Source organism: Podarcis liolepis (assembly GCF_965112155.1).
Source record: "Podarcis liolepis genome assembly, chromosome: 5".
NCBI classification, from domain to species: Eukaryota; Metazoa; Chordata; class Lepidosauria; order Squamata; family Lacertidae; genus Podarcis; species Podarcis liolepis.
In genome coordinates, this window is record NC_139556.1 from 53,140,094 (window position 1) to 53,163,171 (window position 23,078).

Here is a 23,078-nt window from a genome sequence, read left to right on the forward strand (position 1 = left end):
GTTGTTTCTAGCTTAAAAGTGGTTAGCTTGACAATATTTATTTCATTTCCCATGGGGGCCTCCTGACTATTTGGTGGCAAAACTACACAGCACAATTATCTAGAAAGTTTTGACTATGGGGGCTCCACCACTTGACGAACCCAAAGTACCCTTCTTCCATTCTTGGAAGAACAGATTTCACAGTACTTGAGCGTAGTGAGGTGGAATTGGGAACCCAAGCAAAGACTGGTAAATGCTTGATCAGGCCCTTGCTGTCCTACTAGAGAGAGACATGGGGGCACTGGATGAGCTGTGGCTTCTCTCATTGGGCAAAGGCTGAGAATGACAGAAACCCAGGACTGGACAGGCTTTTCAGAATCTCAGTGGTTTATAACTAACAGATGGAGAGGCTGATGTGAGCAACCAAGCAGGAGGAAAGAAGGTGGGATTTAAACAGCCATACCTACCGTAAATTTCGCTCCATAACACGCAGATTTTTCCTCCTAGAAAGTAAGGGGAAATGTCTGTGCGTGTTATGGAGCGAATGCCTACAGATGGCGGGGGAATCTGCTGCAGTCGTGAGCAGTCCGTGGCTCGCTTTGAAACAGCAAAGCGGGTGTAAGCGGCTCCTGTCAGCTAGCGGAGCCGGGAAGGAGGGAGAGAAGCAGAGCGGGAGTTGGCTGCTTTAAAACAACCCCTGCTCTCTGTCCCTGCCTGCAGTTTTTTGCTGTCCGATTTTGGATTAGCCACTGTAGGGGCTGTGTGTGTGTGTGTGTGCTTGAGCTATCGTTCTCCTCCTCCTGCTTCCCCTTCACTCTCCCTGCGCCCCTGCGACTTTAGAATTGACACTCTGTGTCTCTCTCTGTGTGTGAGGGCTCCTTCTCCTCTTGCTTCCCCTTCACTCTCCCTGCGACTTTAGAATTGACACTCTGTGTCTCTCTCTGTGTGTGAGGGCTCCTTCTCCTCTTGCTTCCCGTTCACTCTCCCTGCGACGTTAGAATCCACACTCTGTCTGTGTGTGTGTGTGAGGACTCCTTCTCCTCTTGCTTCCCCTTCACTCTCCCTGCGACTTTAGAATCCACACTCTGTCTGTGTGTGTGTGAGGACTCCTTCTCCTCTTGCTTCCCCTTCACTCTCCCTGCGACTTTAGAATCCACACTCTGTGTGTCTGTGTGTGTGTGAGGGCTCCTTCTCCTCTTGCTTCCCCTTCACTCTCCCTGCGACTTTAGAATTGACACTCTGTGTCTCTCTCTGTGTGTGAGGGCTCCTTCTCCTCTTGCTTCCCATTTACTCTCCCTGCGAAGTTAGAATCCACACTCTGTGTGTCTCTGTGTGTGATTTGCTTCCCATTCACTCTCCCTGCGACTTTAGAATCCACACTCTGTGTGTCTCTGTGTGTGTGATTTGCTTCCCATTCACTCTCCCTGCGACTTTAGAATCCACACTGTGTGTCTCTGTGTGTGTGAGGGCTTCTTTTCCTCTTGCTTCCCATTCACTCTCCCAGCGCCCCTGCGACTTTAGAATTGACACTCTGTGTGTCTCTCTGTGTGTGAGGGATCGTTCTCCTTCTCTTGCTTCCCATTCACTCCCCCAGCGCCCCTGCGACTTCCAGCGCCCTGCAACTTTAGGGGCAGTTCTCTCTCTCTCTCTCTCTCTCTCTGTGTGTGTGTTTTGACCTCACTGTGCTTGTTGGGGGAGAGTGTTGGTCGCACTTTTTCTTGATTTGTCTCAGAGTGGTTACTATCGTGGTTTCCTTGCTGGGGAGGAGGGAGAGACGCAGAGCCTGCTTGTTCTAAAGGAGCAAAGCCGGAGAGGAGCCTCTCCTGCATTATTAGCAGCATCCTTCTTCACACACCCCACGCATGCTCGTTGTCCCTTGAGTGCTTTTCCTTCCCTCCCCACTTAAAACGTGGTTACAAAGCACGGATCCACATGGATCCTCAGGATTTTTGCACTGGGTCACCCCAAATTCACCATCAGATCACATAGCATGTCCATGGCTACAGCCTGCACAAAAAACACCCACGCACCCACTGTTTCATGGGGCCGCAATGGCGCAAAAACGTGGTTACAAAGCATGGACCCACATGGATCCTCAGGATTTTTGCATTGGGCTACCCCAAACTCACCGTCAGATCACATGTCTGTGGCCACAGCATGAACCACAAAAATCATACATCCACTGTTTTGTTTAGAATATTTTTTTCTTGTTTTCCTCCTCTAAAAACTACGTGCGTGTTATGGTCAGGTGCGTGTTATAGAGCGAAAAATACGGTAATCCTGGTTGGTAAAGGCAGCTAAGAAGGTTGTGCTTATTAGTCCATAAGCAAGCAGTCTGGAGAAAAGAGTGGGGGGTACTATAGGGGTCTGAGGGGTTTATGCAGGCAGAGTCATATGGTTGGGATTTTGATTTAGCTTGGGGAGGAAGTTTTTGTCTGGATATTTTATGCTTGGACAAAGGAATTGCCCACAAGTGTCAGACTAAAGTCCACCACAGCTTGGAATGGGTCCTCTCCCCTGTTTCCTAACCCTGGCAACTGATACTCAAAGACAGTCTAGCTCTGTACATGGAGGCTTATAGGAGCTGCCTTGTTGGATCACTCCAAGGTCTGCAGGGATAGACTATTTATTCCAAATCTCTCAGCACCTCTCTACCTCTGGTGGTTGGTAAAATTATCCTGCCATTTTTGCGTTCTCTGTATTTTATACTCTGCATTTCAGAAACAATGTAAAATAGTCTCTGTATTCTACTCTGTGTATTCAGCATGCACTGAAATAGGTATTAATTTTCTGCTATGGCTACACCCACTTTTCCATGTGCCACCTGGAAGGTTGCCTATGGGTCAGTGTGGCTCTTATCCTAGAAGGGGTTAGCTACCCCTCTGATAAAAGATGCTCCATAATGGTTGGTGTTTTGTTTTTGTTTTTTTTGTATTGAACCTTACCACAAAGACTCATCTTACACATTTTCCTGCAAAGGATCTTAGGGAGCAACAGTAGTAAACTGGGAGTACCGGTATTTGGTACTGAAGCATTTTTCTTCACACTATACACAATTGTTTGGTTAATCTAAGGAAGAAACCATTTCCTCCCCCAAATACACAAACTAGCTCAATCTACAATGTAGTGGAGGCTGCTTGGCAATTTTTATACAGCAAGTATGCCAAATCTGTCTGCTACTAGAAAAATGCTATATAAAGCTGTTAGCAGTTGCTACAGGCACTGAAATACGATGGAAACCCAAAAATATTTTTGATAACACTATTTAGTATGCAGTATCCATGGAAACCTGAATCTTTCATATAGTACAAACTGAGATCTTCCAACTACGTTTAAATGCAAGCAATATTTTCTGCATCTGATGATACATTTGCCAAATACAATTGGAGATTCATATTGAAAGCAGCTATTGGAATGCCTTTCACATCCCTTAACTAGGGCTGACTCTTATCACTGGACAATGACACTTCCACATTGAAATTTCAACAATATTGAGGAAATCCATTTTCATTCCGCAAGTATAGATTACAAATTCCTGAGAGGGCTGAGCAAAAATGGGCTGCCAAAATTCACTTATGGGTGGCAAAATGGGGGTAATTTCTCAAATATTAAATGAAAATATTAAATATTAAATGAGAAAAAAAATCTAGCACATTTCTGAGAATGTCTGTTTCAAAATGTTGAATGGAACTCAATTGGTGGCTCATCTTGATGGATAGAGAAAGCAATGGCCTAAGATTAGGAAGACTGGGAGGAGTAGGATTGCTTCCTTCAACAATACTGGGGAAAAAAATATTAATACTGGATCCAAAATTCATGGATGGTGAAACTGGGGAAGTTGTTTTGCTGAATATTTTGCTCTAATTCTAAGCTGTTGCTAGACAGCTTCTCCCTGAAAGAGGGGCAGATTCAAATGTATCAAATAGAGAAAGAAACACCCCCTTCAGAAACCTAAAATTTATTTCGTGTAGGATTTTGCTTGCCACAGGCCAAATCATGTGTTCCATTTAGCTCATTAGGGGCATCGAAGTCAGAGGAAAATCCCCCAACAGATCATGGGGTTGGTCCGTAGCTTGGTGGTAGAATATCTGCACCACTTTGAGGTTTTTCCTACAATCAAACAGATATAAATTTTATGAAATAAACTAAATAAATAATAAAAAATGCAAGAGGCCCCATGTTTAATCCCCTGCATCTACATGTAGGGTTGGAAAAGAACCCATTCTGAAACCGTTGAGAGCTGTTGGCAGTCAGTATAGACAGTAGTGAACCAGATGGACTCGGAAAAGGGGCAGCTTCCTATGTAAATGGAGCACTTGGGTTCCTTTATAGCTTTGCACTTTTATAATAAACCATTAACAATTGCTCTCTATTCTTCTACCTAGATTTTTCAAATGCAAGTTAACTACACTTATTGGAGAGAGAGGGGGGGGGGACCACTCCAGTGTTTCTGGCAATAATTAATGTGTTGCTGAGCTTGGAAAATCCCTACACAGTGCCCAGAATAGGCACTGACAAATCTCAAGACATCATGTCCATGTATTCGGAGAAGCAGAAGATGTGACTGAAAGCCATTCTCTCTACTCCAGGCTAGTGCAGAAGAGCATTAGTGTAATAGCTTTTGGCAACCCATAGAAAGCACTCTGAAACTTCTGTTGGGTGCCTTGATCTCATGAAGGACTGTTGTTGTTGTTGTTGTTGTTGTTGTTGTTGTTGTTGTTGTTGTTGTTGCTGTTGTTGTTGCTGCTGCTTTAAATCATGAACTCATTCATAAGAACTAGAGTTAAGGGGTGGCAAATAAGTCCTGTCTGTTTGCCATTAACTGATTGTACAATTAGAACCTCTATGATAACAGCTTCAAGCATAGCAGCTCTATGTTTTCCAGCTGAGGACCTCTGCGATGTGGGACATTTTGCAGCATGCTTCCTTTCGACAGCTTCTCAGAAGGTCCAAGTCACATTGGAGAGAGAACTATACTTTACAGCTTGTTCCCTCACTACTGTAGCTCTAGTTCTAGGGAATGGTAAGATGGGCACCTCCATGGTGTAGAGCAGGCTTCCTCCAACTCGGCCCTCCAGATATTTTGAGACTACAGTTTCCATCATCCCTGACCACTGATCCTGCTAGCTAGGGATCATGGGAGTTGTAGACCAAAAACACCAGGATGGCCAAGTTTGAGGAAGCCAGATGAAGAGCTTCATTTGAGACACAGACTGATGCACTCATGCCAGAGAGCTCCTGATCTTCCAACCCACACAATCCCATTTCCACAGATTTCTAAATTGCTACAAATATAATGTTATCTTTAAAGTTATATTCCCCTTCAAAAAAATTGTCATGGAAACCTCTGCAGCTATTTTTACTTGGATTTAATATTTTTGTAGATTGGGGCAGTTACGGTATCTTTCATGTAGCGTTGATTGTACTGCTCCTTGCGTCAGTTTTAAGGAAAAGCTTATTGTTTCTCTTTAGATTTAGGAATTAGTTGTAGAGAGAGTCCTTGGAAAGCATAGGATGGCCATGGGTATGAATGGTGGGGTCACTTGCCACAGCGAGTATGTAACATAAGGGTAAACTGCAACTTGTTAAATTATTGTTTATATTTACCATTTGTCCTAGCTGGGGCCTCAGCCTAAGTCCCCCAAACCCGTCTATCAAATTACGGTAAGCTTTTACCACTCTGGCCCAGGTCTTTATTGTTTCTTTTCAGCTGTATAGTACTTGGTTCCAAATGGAGGGGGTGGGGGGGATAATAGCTCTGCAATGGAGACATGTGTTTATTCTAATTATACAACAAATAATTAAGTTTGAAAGCATTAACAGATTAATCAGTGTGATTAACCAATTAATGGCTTGATGTCAGATTAAAAGAGAGCTTTGACTAATTGGAGTCGGCCATTTTCTTCTCCCATTACCACAGTAAGGACTTGTTTGGTTTTTCTGGGGAATTGCTTCATCATTTCCTCCTGTCCAATAGGATTTGTTGCAAGTAAAACTGGTTAAAATTGGTGAGCAGCATTGGTAGGGTAGGTGTGCCATTAAATGGAGTTGGGGGTATCTGGAAGTATTTTGTCAAGGGATACTCTTTCAGGCTATATTCATGCACTAGTTTAGGTTTATGCATGCGACTTCTTCCTGATATTTCCCCTGGGATTCCCTTGCCTAGGCAAAAAGCCTGAAGCCTCTTGTCTTCTTGATTTGTGCCCCCCCCCCCCAATTTATTACCTAGCTACTCTTCTAAATAGGACTTGCAAGGGGAACATTTTTCTGCACACTTGCATCTTTCCATCCTCTGCCCAGGTATGCAGGAGACATTATTGCACCTTGAAGACACATTTCAGCCAGCCAGGCAGAATGAGGAGGCTATGGAGCAGAGCTGGTGAGTGGTGTGGGCTGGTGAAGGGCCAGGCAGAGGGACCTCGAAGCCACACTGAGATCCCAGGACTGGTTCCCCATGCCTGATACAGGGCTTAGATGGAAAGTTATATGGTTTTGTTTGCCCCAAGCATGAAGGAAAGGGGGCATGCCACAGCCTGGCTCCCTGGGAGACTACAGAAGCCCAATCAGCAGCTGCTCTTCTGTTCTTGTAATTATGAGTGTAGCCCTATTCAGCCATTCTCCTACATGTATTTCTTATTGCATGAGGGAGGAGGGTGGGCATGTGTTCTGTGACCTCGTCCCCTCCGTCACATAGCTGTTTTCATTGGTTCAGCAAACTGAACTTATATAGTGGGGAGTCTTCCCTACCTGTGTGGGCTATCTGGCTATCTGGACAATTTAAACCCCTTGAAGATTGGCACACGCCTGCTCTTGCCCCGTCCGCTCAGGTGATTGGAATCAGCTGAAAAAGGCCTCTTTCTAGCTACAATTTTTGTTATCATGGGGCAAGCTTTGCCCTGCCAGGCCTGCATTTCCATCTCCCTGTGGCAAAGCTCAAACTGCTGCATCTGTTTCTCATTGTGCTGCTCTTTTTCTTTGGGCTTTTAGGCAACACATGGGGGTTGCTTTCTGTTAGCTTGCTCGTGTAATTTCCAGTTTTCCTGATCCAAATGGCATCCTTTCTCCCCCAAAGCCTTCTTTCCCTCACAGGGACATGTTGTGTTGTCAGCATTATTGTTACAGAATCACTGTGCAATAGTGGGACTAAGTCTTTCTCTTGGAGGGGTTGTTACCCATGGACCTTCTCCCAGCTATTTAGGCTGTTGAATTGGTTGGCTGTTGTGACTCAGATGGCAGCCTTTCCTTCTCTGGCTATATACACACACGCACCACCCAACAAGAATCCTGAGAATGGTGGCTTACCCCTCAAAGAGTTGCAATTCCAAACACCCTTAACAAATTAAAGTTTCCATGATTCTTTGGGTGGGGGCGATATATATATATATATATATATATATATATATATATATATGGTTTGTATTCAGTCTCAGTGTGACTCTATGTGTTCCTTCGGCAAGAGGTTGTTCTGCTTCTGTCTGTTTTGTTTGGACTGCCTTGGTGGATCTGAACACCTGCCTCAGGGGAACCTTTGGACCTCACAGCACATCTAGCCAGTGAGCTGTGACATTAACTGTTCAGGAGGCGGTGCTATGGAAGCTTTCTGGTAACCGGCCAGTGTCTGCTATGGATTATGTGTGTAATTTAGCATACGGGAAATTGCCAACTGATCCAAGATCTAGAATGAGTGTTAGGGGGAAATTTAATAATGTTGGCTACTAAGTGGGCTGTTGTTTTTCAGCTGGAGGTGGTTTTCACATGTTCATAGATGCACAATTTCAGCACAAACACTCACAACCTATATATGAGTTGTCATTATCTCTGTTGTCCAAGTGGAACTAGGAGGAGGATCAACTTAAGTGCCATCATCCAAAAGAATGGCCCCTGTATGAATCCCCCCTCCCCCGCTTTAGCACTACAACCTTCTGGACAAGCTGCAGGGGAATGAAAACACTGGAAGATTTGGTATAATGCCAGGACTCTGGGATGTCAGATTAAATTAGGTTGCTATTGCTTGTGGGGTTTTGTGCCTGTAGTGACTAAACTCATCTATCATGTCTAGAAAATATACCTTATGAGTGAGGAAACCCCATTCCACTGCTCCGATTTTTCAAAGCTTCCTTTCCAATGCTAAGCCGCACCACATTACAGTATCACAGGGGGTCTCTTCATGCCGATGGCAAAAGGATGGATTTCCAGAATGAGGAATTTAAAGTTTCTCCCATGTTCCAGAAATACTTTTTCTGACTTTTCCAGCTTCTTTTGAAAAATATTAACTTCTGGCTTATCATTAAGGTAATTTAACTAAGGCATTAAGTTCCACTGAAGGCGTGGAGAAAATGGATCCACTCAACTCAGCCTCCATCTACTAAATTTCTCAGTTGCCCTGATTACCCAGAATGTCAATCCATTTGGGGCACAAGCAGAGAAATATTTTGGATCTGTGTGCTCAGGAAAATGTGTGTCCATATCTTTTGCTCCCATTGAATTTCTTTCTGTTAAAAGGAACTATTAAGGTCCAGATCAGATATGGGTGTGTGTAAGGTATAGGGAAGAAAAAATGCAGGTATCTAGATCAAAATATCCAAATAATGGTCTGATTTGTACATCACTTTAAATTGCAGTTTGTAATTAAATTTTGGTTTAATGTGAACTAGCAGAGTGCTGCTCAAAAGACCACACTTCTTTCCTTTTCCACTTCCTTCTTCAGTGCTACTGGGAAGAAACAAACCATGCTGTTACATGCAAACCAGAGCTGTTGGTTTGTTCCTCTTATAACTAACCATGAGAGTAAGCTAGGGTTTGTTCTTGGCTTAACTTGGTGCACTGAAGAAAGAATTTGCAGAGGAGTAAAGCTCCAATCCTATATATTGGGTGGTCAGATGAAATATAAACTTTGGGTTCAGAGTGATGTGCAATCCAGGCCTTTAGAGTTAGGGAGCTTAAGCCCTTTGAAACTGGGGGCCTACTTAGGTGCTCTTAATAGGATATGAATGAGAACAAGTTTTGGGCCCTGAAGAAGCAGGGAAGTACCTGAACTGGGATGGTGCCTGTGACAATCACTAGCCATAAATGTGAACCTGGAGGCCACATTTGTGTACTCTTCTGTTGAAATTAATGTGATGATGTTTTCATGGAATTTATTTGTGTGCATGCCACACACCCCTACCTTATAGCTGCACAACACTATTGCTGAAAGGCTCCTGTGCTGTTCGTAGAAAAAAATGGCCTGGGGTGGTAATGAAGAGAGTGCCATTGACTGCTCTTTGTTGATAAAACTGACTTCTTTATGCCCTTCTCAGTTTACTAATTCCTTCAGTAGGATTGTTTCTCCACCCTCAATGATGGCTGCCTCTGGTATGTGGCACTTCACCCCTACAGCTGGGCAAGCTGGTCTTTAAAAGCTTGTTCCAATAAAGATGCCAGAATTATTCCATGGATCAGCTGTTTGATGGTACAAGTGCCAGCCCCTCCCCCAGGAACAAATATATTTGCTCCCTGTTGAGCTCTCACTCTTTTGGCTTGGCGCCTGGAACGCAGAATCTGGTGCCAAAGCATGCCACTTGGTTCCAGCATTCACTTTTCTTGTTGTTGTTCTAATTAATGACTCTGCACATTAGAACAGTTACCAAAGGTTTTTTTTTTAGTATCTTTTAAATAATTTTTATGAAAGCATAAAAAGAAAAATGAACAGATGAAGAATTGGAAACATGCTATGACAAGGGTGTGACATACCTTGGAGTTCTTAAGAGAGGTTCTACCCCTCTGTCTTTTTAATTTTTTTTTCCATTTTATTTTGCAATGTTACATTCAGTTACACTTTTTAACATTCTTTACAATACATACTGTACATATATGTCTATATATCTATATCTATATCTATATCTATATCTATATCTATATCTATTCTTCTTATTTGTACTTTTGTCACAAAAGTCTTACCCCTCTTTCTACCCCGGCACCCCTTAGGAAGACCAATTTAACTGAGAATCTAAGTGCCCAATTTTATCACTAGGATTAAACCCACAATAGATTAGCCCAGTGGATCATCAGCTGCCACTGCCTGCTGAATGGCGTGCTATAGGACTCCATTGCAGCTTGGCTAGCAGATCCAAGACAAGGATGTAGAGTGAGCTAGTACAGATTCTTCAGAATCTCCTGGGATCAAACTACACCAGCTTGTACTCAGACCAAACAGTAGTAAACTCATTGTACACGGTGGATACATTTCCAAATAGAGTCACACAAGTTTGCACTGAATGTCATGAAAAATTACATTTCTGGGATGAAAGTGTTTTGTCTCCTGACTGTGCTTTAATACCTACAAATATATACAGTACAGTACTTCTAGTGTAATGTTTGGGTTTATTCACATATTGAAACACTTGTAGCTAATGTGTAGCAACCCAGTTCCTTGATCCTATCTATAGGGTGGATAAGTGAAAAAGAAGACCTAGCCACTACAACTTAAGTAGCAGAGGGAATTTCAGCAGGTGTAGGTTGCATAACATTAAAGATGCAAGAGTTTTATATCTTCTCACCTGGCCACCCTACCTGCCGGTCTTCCAATAATATTAATATTTGCATTGCCACCCTTCCCTTTGTTTCTAATACATTTGTATGAGATAAGTGCTACAGGAAGATTTTGATCAAACACTACTTTAGATTTTGTCCTACATGCGATTGTGACATCATGCTAGATCGAGCAGTATGCTGTATTTCTTTAAAAGAAACATACTTTTTAAACATTGTGTAGTGTGTGTCAATGTTTTATTTTCCTTAATAAATGTTAATTTAGTCGTTTTTGCTTTGGTTTGTCTTGGCCATTTGAGGTCATTGCCTAACTCCTAAAGCATTTATAGACACTTGAAAACACACTACTCATGATATAATATAGACAGAAAGTAATGGTGCTGAAGGAGGACCACCTGGGATAACAAAATAAATAAATAAATAAATAAACCAACCAACCAACCAACCAACCAACCAAGGAGGGATGTATAGGCCTATACCAGTGGTCCTCCTGAGAGTTTTGGGGTTCCTACCTGCCTGGATGTAAATAAAAGGTGGCATCTATACTGAATTTGTTCTAGTGTAAAATATAGGTAGCCTTTTTTTCTGAATTAAAAAGTTACCCGGAGGTGTTCTGAGAATGACAGGGACATTCTAAATAGTCTGGATCACACACAGCAGTCTCTGTAACTATGGTGTGAATATAATTTTGGAACCATCTCCAGACAACTTTGAAACTATTTGTACTGTCCTTCAAGCCACAGTCTCATTTCTGGGAAAATGAAAAATGTTCCCTTCCTGATCAAGAGGCTCATCATGTGTTGAAGCTATTACAACAGTGTTGATTTATTATTAGCAACAGAAAGCAAAGTAATGACTTTCACTTTCCTAAGGTATTCCTGAAATAGAGCCAAGCTGTGATTCATTTTCCTTTTTTCTCATGATAAGATTAAGCTCAGGTGCATCAATGAAACATTTCCATTTTAAAAAATAAAAATAATATTTTTTTAATTACATTACGTACATTTGAGAAAACAACTAAGAGCTTCCACTTTTAAGATTGCAAGCAGAGATAGGATAGTAAAAACTGAAAACTAATGTTTTAAGACTATACTTGTAAGCATAATTATTCATGAGTATACCCACTTCTGAGTAAAATTCTGTAGGCTGTTCGGGTACGAGTATGCTTTCATAACATGTTAAACTAATGTCATTACTAAGTAGTCAGGTGCATAGTAATTTTTAATAGGTGTGTAGAAGAGCAAAATTCAGCAAGTGTTGAAACTTGCTGCTGAAATTCCCTCTTCGGCACAACTAGAAAAAGTACAGCAGCCCTGTGCTCTTTCATCTTGCCCCCTAGTAGTCTACTGAATTTAGTAACCAGTGTAATGATTACTGACAATGCAGTTCTATGCATGTTTACTTGGAACTAAGTTCCATTGTGTTTGTTAGGGCTTACTCCAAAGTAAGGAAGTTTACAAATGTGCTGTTAGAACTTAAGATTTATTTATTTTTTCGTTGGATCACCAGGTTGATGGCTCTGGGATAACTCAGTTGGAAGAGCAAAAGCATCTTAATTTCAGGGTCAGGGTCATTTTGAATCAAGGTGGTGGACCGAAACATGACTTCAGCATTATTCTAAACAAGAAATAATTTTACATTGAAAGACTCATTGGGAAAAGTCTTTGTCATACAATTTCATATGGTCTGTGGCTTGGTGAAATGTTTGGAGCAAAGCTAATGGCTTTGAGATGAAATAATATCTAGTGTGGGCGTAAAACACAGGTGCTGTCGTGAAAAACCTTTTTTTAGCATCTCCATGCTTTTGAGATGCTTGATCAAATTGTATCTCAAGTAATCCATCTGACCTTTTAGAATCATTTGCCTTCAAAGTACTTTGGAGAGTATAATCTGGGTGTATAACTGGAGCGTCCAACATATTAGGTATTTTGGCATACCATCATGGGCTAGTGATCTCCCAGCAACATTGGAAAAATGTCCCTCTAGTGCTGGCATAATACCATGCTCTGTGACAACCCCTCTTGCATAAGATCAACATGGTTCATTCTGAGCACTTGACTGGTGGCCCAGCAAATTATGGGCTTGTGGTGTTGGCATAGCTGATGAAGGAACAAATGTTGCATTGTGGGAAGGAAGCGTGCTGTGTGGTCACTTCACTGATAAAGTATAAATTGTTTTGCAGACCCATATAAGGATCAGTTAGTCTGATGGATACCATTGGAAGGATAAGACATCAGCTGCATTGAATGGGACATTATGCCCTTTTGGGAAATGAATTATGTGTCATTAAGTTTTGATATCTGCCATGGCCATTTGTTTATTTACTTGTTTACTTGGCTTATTTACAAATCCACGATAAGCCACGATTGTTCAATCAAAAGGAAATAACATAGCTTTTCTAATTCTAAAAGAGCATTCAGGAATGTGTAATCCAACACATGTATTATATGATGGAGGCAGTAACTGTATGCAGAAGCTCAGATACAAGCCTTGGTAGAATAGGAAAGGAAGTAAATGGACCACCAGAGCCAGTCTACAGGAGTACCAGTGTGGAATAAGTGTCCTTTGAAGCAAGCATGTGAAGCAATAAATGTATCTGGTGAGGGACTAGCCCGAGCAGTAGGCAAACAGGTGGGTGGACAAGCAAATAGGGAATCTGATTGGTCAAGAGCAGGGGTCAGCAAATTTTTTTCAGCAGGGGTCCGGTCCACTGTCCCTTAGACCTTGTGGGGCCCCCGGACTATATTTTGGAAAAATAAAATGAACGAATTCCTATGCCCCAAAAATAACCCAGAGATGCATTTTAAATAAAAGCACACATTCTACTCATGTAAAAACACTAGGCAGGCCCCACAAATAAACCAGAGATGCAGTTTAAATAAAAGGACACATTCTACTCATGTAAAAACACACTGATTCCCTGACCATCCGTGGGCTGGATTTAGAAGGCGATTGGGCTGGATCCGGCCCCCGGGCCTTAGTTTGCCTACCCATGGTCAAGAGAATAGACGTTAAGCAGGAAAAAGAAGAGGCAGGCTGACTGGTAGAGGTCCCGAGAGCAAAGCTTGACTCTTGCTAGTTTGCTCACCATTCTGTGTGTTTTATTTAATTCGTACAATAAAAAATGGAATGTGTCTTGCTACCAATTCATGAATTATAATGCTTTCAGCTATTATAACATTTTAATGAAAACAACACAACAGGGTTCAGCCAAAGGCAAGGATGGATAAGATGGCCTTGCAGCATAGAAGTAATTTTGGTTCATCATTGGAATATTTCTAAATGAGTTTAAGAAAAAATATTTTACAGTGTGGATCCTCAAAGCATAGTGATTCTTTCTTTATTACAGGTCAACTCATTCCACTGACAGTGATGCAGCTGCTTAGAAATGCACATAGCTAGCAAGCAACATTTGTTGCAAAATAATTAGGCAACAGTAGTTGCAGAAGCTGGTTTTTCTGCACTTGTTCATTATTCCTTGTGACTCCTTACTGTGCCAAATGTTTTACAGATCTTATCTCATTCATCTTCACAACAGCCTGGGTGGTAAGCTAGTGTTTTTATTTCAGAGTTAGAATTTGTAGGACACTGAGCTATGTTGTGCAAAACTACAGACAGTCACCAACAACTGAGTTTCTGCCTGATTGAGTCAATCTTTACATTATGTACTGATTCTAAAACCTTGCTAAAAGAGGAACCACATCACGTTCATATGATTTGCTTTCATATCTTTCCTGTCTTGTCCTCTGTTATCCATCACTCCGCATCTGGTTACTTCCTACCAAAGTTAGCAGCATCCCATTAACCTTGACTTGATAGCCCCCCATATTAGTCTGGAAAACTTCTTTTAAACTTTATAGACATGTCATGTTCCTGATTCTGACTGTTAACCCCATTGAAAATAAATAAGATGATCATTCCTGGGATAGTTCAGTTGGTAGAGCATGAGACTCTTAAATTTAGAGTTGTGGGTTTGAGCTGCATGTTGGGCAGAAAATCCTTGCATTGCAGGGGGTTGGACCAGATGACTCTTCCAACTCTACAATTCTATGATTACTTCTATGAATCAATATATATTCACGTATGGAACATTTTAGGGAAGCTTTTAATGTTTAATAGATTATTGCATTTTAATATTCTGTTGGAAGCCACCCAGAGTGGCTGGGGAAACCCAGCCAGATGGGTGGGGTATAAATAATAAATATTATTATTATTATTATTAAAAATAATGAATACCAGATTTTCCTGGTTTGGATATGTTGTGTGTTTGACCCTGACCAACTCTGCACAGCTCTGCAGGGACGTAGCTAGCTGCTCCAGCACGCGGATGTGCTTGCATTTCTTATATATTGCTTTTCTCCTTCTGTGCTGGTTCTACAGCACCTATATGCATAGTTCCATTAGAACAGGCATAGGCAAACTTGGCCCTCCAGATGTTTTTGGCCTACAACTCCCATGATCCCTAGCTAACAGGACCAGTGGTCAGGGATGATGGGAATTTTAGTCCCAAAACATCTGGAGGGCCGGAGTTTGCCTATGCCTGCATTAGAATGCAAGTAGTTCTGTTGGTCTTTACTTTTATCCTACTATGTGCCTTATACTAACTTTAAGTGTTCTGTCCCCCTACTCTAAGAATGGGGGCCAAGTCTGTCCCTATTTACAGCTGCTTCCTTGCACTCCCCTTCCATCTCATGTTGACTTGTCACCACCCTCTTTGGATCTAGTTAGTCACATCGCTGTGGTGGACTCAAGTGGTTGGGGTCTACAGTGTGTCTGGAGTGGTGTTTGCTTGCATCACAGCCATGCCATACCTTGCTTCATCAAAGAGTTAAGCCTGTTCCATGTATGGCCATCTACAGATGACCTGCAAGAGCACATGAATCAAACATAGCCCTGAGTTCTGATGTGTGTTAATTTTCAATCAAGGTACTGCAGTCACACTTGTATACCTGAAATAAAACTCCTTACATGTTCCTTGAAGAAAAACACCTCCCTTTGCAAAACCAAAAACTTACTGTTTAATCAAGAAGATACTAATAGAAGTGAAATACGGATGAGTTAGCTTATGAAAGGGCTTTAAGCAGTGTTGGATTTCTTGGCAGAAAACCCTGTGTCACACAATACATGCATCCAAGTGTTTTATCTCAGTGTTATCTGCTTGTGACCCCTTTTTTGGTGCCCAGTTAAAGAAAAGCAGTTGGCATCGGCTGGCTCGCCAGCTGTGCATAACTATGGAAAAGCAACAAAGAAGATTACAAATGGCCTTGTGGTCAGTATTGGAAGCTTAAACAAATTATACAACCCACCCACCGTTCTTGGCCCTCTTATTCTTGTTAACAGAAGGGTTTGGTGTTTTTTTTTTAATCATGGGAAACTGATTTATTTGTCTTAAGTTTCTAGAACTGTTCTACTTTTCTGGAACCCTGACTTCAGAGAGAAAAATCCCAGCAGGAGCAGTACATTTCATTATTATTCTTTTAAACAGCCTGAGGAACATGCAGTAGTAGTAGTAGTAGTAGTAGTAGTAGTAGTAGTATTAATGATAATAATAATAATAATAATAATAATAATAATAATAATAATAATAATATATTTATTTATACCCTGCCAATCTGGCTGGGTTTCCCCAGCCACTCTGGGTGGCTCCCAACAGAATATTATTAATAATAATAATAATGATGATGATGATGATGCGACAAAACATCAAACATTAAAAACTTCCCTAAACAGGGCTGCCTTCAGATGTTATGATGGAATCAGAGAACTGTAGAGTTGGAAGGGACCCTGCAATTCAGGAATCTCAACTAAAGCATCCATGACAGATGGCCATCCAACCTCTGCTTAAGGAAAGTCCACCACCTTCCGAGGGAATCTGTTCCACTGTTGAACAGCTCTTGCCGTCAGAAAGTTATTCCTGATGCTTAATTGGAATCTTCTTTGTGTAAAAATGCAGTGGAGGGTGGTCTGTGTGAATATGAAGGGTCTTGGCTGCTCATTTTCCTTTACAGCTTACCACCTGATTGGTTTAGTTGCACTTTTCTGAACCCTTTCCAGCTCTACAATATCCCCTTTCAGGTGCAGTGGCTGGCCTTGGAACAGTCACTGCCTGTCAGCCTGACCTGCTTCACAAGATTGCTTTGAACATAAGGAGGAAATATAGGCCACCCTTGTAGTTATAAGAGGAGGTTGCTTTAGGCAACTGGTAGGACAGGTATTGCCAGTTACCTGGAAGCAATAGAGGAGCTGAGGGAAAAGAGCATTCAACATCCTGGGTGGACCATGCTGGAGGCTAGTATAATAACAGTTGTAGCACTGCCTGACTAAGTACTTGCCTGAAACAAATCCAGGGGCCCTGGTGACAACGGACACCTCCCAAAAGTTGCCCAGTCTTGTTTTGTTTAAGCCCTGCTCTTAATTCCCAGGGCTTCAGTTCATTATTTTGGGGATGGGCAATAAACCTTCATGCCAAGGTGACAGAGGTGAGCTCATTGTCCACTGTGTATGTTCTCTTTTGCTTTGATTTACACACCACTTTAAAAGCTGCAAGCTATTGACTGTTTCAAGAGCACCACTTGACCCATTTTCCTTATTTGATTTTAGTGAAGGAGCCCCAGACAAAGTCCCCTATGCCCCCGTATGCCACACCGATACAAGCTAAGCTTGTTTGAAGTGGTACCAGCATGCTCTATCTCAGGGGAACCTTTGGTCCTTCATATGTTATATGACTATAATTTCCATCAGCACCAGCCAGCACAGCCAATGGTCAAGGATGAGGCAGCTATAATCCATTAACACCTATAGGGCCACAGTTTCCTCACCCCTTCTCTTTAACATCAAGCTACTACAAAAGCATGTAAACAGGTGTTCACAAAGAACCCTTCAGCTTGTTCTCCATGTCCCTTTGGTCTAAGATAAACTGGCTGCTCTGCTATGTATTCAGATTTTTACCCTTCTGCTACAGTGCAAAAGTTTGAAGATGGAGTCAGGCCACCCAATGATAACCAACTCACGGTGTCAAGCTCATTGCAGAGAAAGGTTCCCCACACACTACAACCCCAGTTATTGACTACGTTATGTTGAAAAGCTGTCTAGTGGAAAGCCTAAAAAAGAAATGAGATGCTGAGTTAGGAGATGCTGAGCCCTATAATGTGTGTGTGTGTGTGTGTGTGTGTGTGTGTGTGTGTGTGTGTGTCAACTGGAGTTGTCCTTCTGTGAGTTCAAGCTTAGGTTTGATAAGTGCAGTGGTTAAGTGAATAAAAATAATATGTGCCTTTCTTCCTGTGAAAGTTAGTAGGAATGGTTGAAATGAAATCATCAATGAGTGGGGACTGGTGATGAAATGTGGATTGGACCCAGTGTTCATGGTGTATTCAGGTACATACCCAACACACACAGAAAACTGGAGGGCACAGCGGACCTAATGAGTCCTGTAGGCAACAGACTTTGCTCCAGGAGTTAATATCTAGCTCAAACGCTTGAAATTTCCCCTTACCCAAGTCAGGAAACCTCTTGATCAATATCAACAATTTTGTGCTATTTCCTCGGGCTGGTGAATGGAGGTTTGTCGGTTGTCATTCTCCTAATGCAATTTGCCCGTCCTTCTTTTAGCTGTTAGCGTTCTGTGTGCAAATAGCAAAATGTTAACTCATCAAAATGTTAATTCATTCCAAAGGTGTTCTCTGCATCAGTGATCAGGATGACTAAGATTTGTAAAGGGCATCAAATCTTTGCTGTGCTTTTAATGTTACTTGGGAGCAGCAGCGGCACACCCTGCCTGACATAGCCACACCTCCCCAGAGCTGAGCAGCTCGCCAAGGGAAAGGGAAAGAGCCAGAGGGAGAGCAGCCACTCCAAAGGACTAGCTGTTCCGTTCTGTTCTTGAGGAAACTATAGCTTTTCTGGGCTGCGGAGACGTTTCATCTGGAGAATACAAATGGAGTTACAAATACACCAGAGCTCTGAAAATGGTCAAGGTCCGTCCCGATTGAGCCTGCCCTGCTATGTAAATTGTCTCACAATACGGTATAGTTTAAACAGCGTACAGGATGTTATTCTTGATTTATTCAAACAGGAAACAAATTAGGGAAGTTTTGTTGGACTAAACTAGGCGTGTGTCTCATATGGGTTGTTACATTCTTAACAGGAGTACTCTGTTTCTCTGTGCAAGTACATACTGTTCTTGTTTTGAAATGGTAGATCTGGTTTGCATTACGGACTTAGCAGAAAGGAAAGCACTTTTTGTAGGTATAGTAACTGTTAAGTAACTCCCCTTGTCCTCTGCAATAGACATGTCTGATCTGCATGTCTTGGGATGATTGATCAAGTACTGTAGCTTGAACATTATTAGGATTGAACTTACTGCTGCTGTTGAAAGGACAGGCAAGTTTTCAACATATGCAGTAGTTAAAATTGGATTATTTAGAGCTCAATTTATATATGGAGCAAGGTTTACTGACTGTCTTTGAAAATGGACTGAAATACAGTACAGTAATCCCTTCATCAAATCTTATACCAAATGAAAACATTATTTACCCTTAGTGTTAACCAGCAGTGAGTTGCAGTCTGCATTTTGACCAGCAAACTTTTTTTATTTATTCAGCCAATTATTCTGCAAATTAAGCCATGTTAGAAACTCTAGTTCTGAGGCATGCTTTTTAAAGATATTGTAAGAGTTTCCCTTTAGGAGAAGCATGGATAGATCAGAGATGGAATGGCTATGGCAAGGGTTCACCACAAGAATAATTTGTGCATAATTTCTTCATACCACCACCACCCCCTGTTCAGATTTGTAAGATTGTATGATGGTAGCTGGGCAGGTTTCAAGTTGATGAACAGGTGTGCCTAACATGATCATGTTTCCCTTTTGGCTCAGATATTGTAAGCTTTATTTGTTCAGGCATAGTGCAGAATGTATGCATGTCTCTGCTTATTAGAGAAGTACCTACCACATTCCCATTACAAGTGCCAGAGTTTGTAAAGTGTATTTGCTGATTTGTTGTACAATATAGGTATCTTTGCCAAGGTCTGAACGGCACACATAATATCATTTGAATGGAAAGGTCATTCTTCAAACAGAACTAGCCAAACCAGTGTGGTGGTTGATCGCTTGGGAAGAATTCATTGTAGTGCTAAGGAGATTGTTGCATCAGCACAAGCATTTCAGTTTGCCAGATGGAAGAATCTCCCCTCTCCTCCCCCTGGGTGCTGTTCTGGGGGCTTCCAGAGCCATTTTGAGAGTGGGGCAAACAGGGAGAGGAGGGGGGTTACAAAGCCCCACTACTGTAGTGGAAGACCTTGCTTGCAGAGCTTATAGCCAGGGCTGCTGCAATAAACAGCTGTGCAAGCCTTTGGGAGGCAGAGATGTGAGAAGGCATCAGAGGAGGGAGAGAAGGAAAGAGGGACAGAGGCCAGTATTGCCCTGACCATCATTCAAGGCACCCCAGGGTACCACAACACACTAGTTGAAAACCACTGATCTAGAGGCAAATTTGTTATGCTGTACACTTCTCACTTCTGTTTTCCTCTTGTGATGCTTTCTAATCTAGATGTATGAATTGCAGTGCAATCCTATGTCTGCTCAGAAATAAATCTAATACAGCTCAATGACACTTAGTCCTAGGTAGCAGGGCACAGGTGTGTATTCTCAGTGTGACAGAGCAGGCAGGTTGTTACAATGAAGTTCCAAAAATGCCTGATAACTATAGTTATGGAGTCCAGAATCTGGTTGCTTTCAGCATTCAAGAGTTTTCTTTTGCATTGCACCTAGAGTTTGCTTAAAATATGGGTACGAAAGTCAAGTGTCAGGTCAGGCCTGTCATTTGCTTAGTTTTTGTAGCTATGATGATTTCTCATTTCAAGGAGCTGTACTACAAAAGTGTCATGTTCCTGTGAGATTATCTCAGGAGGAATCTAGAATCATTTTATGTTTTCAGAGGAATTACTATGTATTGATATTTCTGACTTGAAAGCTTATTACATCCTTTGCGAACCTGGTGCTTTCCAGCTGTTTTGGACTACAGTTGTCAGTGGCCGGGGATGATTGGAACTGTGGTCTAAAACAGCTGGAGGGCACCAGGTTGGTGAAGGCTGGCTTAATGGGAAAACTCAACTTGGCCTGGCTATAGACTATATATTAGCCACCTGGACCAATTCATGCAACAACAAAATTCCTTGGGCGTAAGCAGTTTCCTACAACTTCTTATTGAAATATTACTAGGGAAGGATGAATTATAGATTGGTGGTTGAGCACATGTATTGCATGCAGAAGACCCCAGGTTCAATCCCTGGTCACTTTAGTAAAAGGATCAGGTAGTGGGTGTTGGGGAAAGACCTCTGCTTCAGACCCTGGAAGCCGACATCGTCAGAAAATGCAAAGGTGGATTAGGCAGGCAGCTGGATTTGTATAAGACAGCTTTGTATATTTCCTGAGGAGATCCCACAGCTCCCTTGGATAAACTGCTTTTCTTTCAGCTGAAACCTGCTTTGCTCCAACTTGTCCTCTTGAAATATGAAGCTCTGAGAAACAGTTGTTTCTTCCCACAAAAAAGGGAAAGTTTCATAATGTGATGTATTTATTAATATGACACGCTGGATAGTGATGGATTTAAGTTTTTGAGTTTAGGTCTTTAAGAAATAATTCTTATTGCACTGGGAGGAATACAATTGGTGGGACGTAATTAAAGTGTAGGCAAAAATAACCACATTTTTCACTTGGCAACACATAGGTACAGTGCTACCAGTTTGATTGTTTACTGAAAATATTGGTACTTTCAAATGAATGAATGAATGTGGAGCTGCAGTATAAATGGTTCTGGTGTGAATTGTCTTTTTGAACAGTTTGAAGGTGTGGTATTTTCCAGTAGTTTAACAAGGTAATTGTTTTGCAGATGAAGTAATATAGGGTGTGCTTTTAGACCTAAAGCATGCAAAGACATGTGTTCTGAAACCGCTCTGCTAAAATATACCAGCTAACCACCAGCTCCCGGATCAGCTTCTGGGCACCAATAGCAAGCAGGTGATTTAACACTCTGCCTAGCAGCCAGGAATTGGATTGACCATATGCTAAATTAAAAAGAGAGCCTGCCATATAACGTGGATTATTGTGCAGTAGATTTACATCTGCATATGCAGGGAAAGTAGTACGATTCCTTCTCTGTGCAGCATCTCTAATGACAGAAAAAGGGCATGTATATAATGCAATTATTTTCTTCTTTCAGTTCACTGAGTTGGGGATGGAGAAACAGATGTATTCCCTTTCATGTATTGTTTTTCTTCAGTAACAAGACAGTTTGACAATTTCATTTCCAGACACTTGAGGCAGTGAAAGCATATGCAAAACCTTTCTTTTTGAGTGTGAAGTGTCAGTGTGAAGTGTTTGCTTTTGATGATTTCAGTGGAAGAAAAACAACAACCCTCAAATTATTTTGTGTGTCAGTTGGATGACTTAAGGGACGTAGGGGGAATAATGCAAGTATTTGGCAGCAGCACAAAAAGGACAGCAAAAAGCAGTAAAGATTGGCTTGCGGCTTGTTTGTAGTTAAAGAGAAATAAGTGGATGTTGCCAAGCTAGTTCCATAACAAAAATATACCCAGCATCTGCTAAGAGCATTAGAATTTTAGCTGATAATTCCTGGGTTAGTTTATGCTTATGTTTGGCTTTTTCCTCTGAAAATATCAGTGCAACTACAAGAGGCTCCCCAATTAGCTTTTCTTCTTGCATTTTTGGAATATAACTTAAAAGCAACTTTCGTGTTAATTGTGGACTTGTGTCATTCTTGGACAAATATCCTACTGAATTTGAAGAACTTGAAATTGCACAGCCTGAACAGGTGTGTCCCCCAGAATTATAATGGTGAATTAAAGGGTTTATTGATGCATATCTGTCTCCTGTGTATGATCACATAGGTCTCATTCAGATAAAACTAGGGCTTCATACTGCAGGAATGGGCCTTGGGCTCATGTACTTCCCCTCCTCCAGTGCAACTACAAAGATGGAATTTGGAAACTTTTGGTCTGCTTTCACAAGCACAGCTGCTTGTGTTGTCTGAATCCAGAATCCTGAACTGTGATTATTGTTAACTGTGGTTTGTTGGATTTTTTTTTGAAATTGGTTTGTTTCAATTAACCGTAGTTAAAGAGTAGGGTGGTCAAGGATAAAAGAGGCACAACAGTAAGGGAAGAGAGTAGTCTTTGCAGCAGCATACCAAAGGTATTGGTCACTATCACAGCACGGGATATGATAGTATAGCCTTCAGGAACACTAGCAGGAACCTTTTTTCTGGGTCCATTGTATCATTGCTAGGTAATAGAGTTGGATTTTACACTGTGATACACAGCAGTGTGTAGGACTGGGCTGCCCGTATTGTACTGGGTCAAACTATTGCTTCATCTAGTCCATTATTTTATATTCTGACTGGAAGTTTCAGGTAGAGGTCTTTCAGACTTCTACTTCATCTGCTTCCTCTGATGCCAGGGATTGGATGTGGGACTTTCTACATGCAAAGCATGTACTCTCCCACTAAGAAACAGTCCTGCCCGCTCCAGAAGGTTATATTTTAGTCTTTCTCTTC

General features: G+C 41.7%; 1 protein-coding gene and 1 long non-coding RNA gene across 22 annotated transcripts in view; one reads left to right on the forward strand and one right to left on the reverse strand.

The window, feature by feature from the left end:
* Window positions 1–23,078, forward strand: part of ABLIM1 (actin binding LIM protein 1) — a 221,001-nt gene that overhangs the window by 35,981 nt on the left and 161,942 nt on the right. For 7 of the 21 annotated variants that reach the window (XM_083504832.1, XM_083504834.1, XM_083504845.1 and 4 more), the window contains exon 1: window positions 18,256–18,482. The exons of 8 other annotated variants lie outside the window; for them this stretch is intronic. In XM_083504832.1, coding sequence (XP_083360958.1) covers window positions 18,443–18,482 — 40 coding nt within the window. In that variant the 5' untranslated portion in view covers window positions 18,256–18,442. Of the gene's footprint in view, window positions 1–18,255; window positions 18,512–23,078 lie in introns of those variants that run through there. 6 more of the 21 variants (XM_083504829.1, XM_083504840.1, XM_083504851.1 and 3 more) reach the window with 3 other exon arrangements.
* The window catches only part of LOC310707711, a 308,528-nt gene continuing 286,304 nt past the window's right edge, over window positions 855–23,078 (reverse strand). Inside the window, exon 2 of the long non-coding RNA XR_014526681.1 lies at window positions 855–1,584. This is a non-coding gene — a long non-coding RNA (uncharacterized lncRNA). The remainder of the gene's footprint in view (window positions 1,585–23,078) is intronic.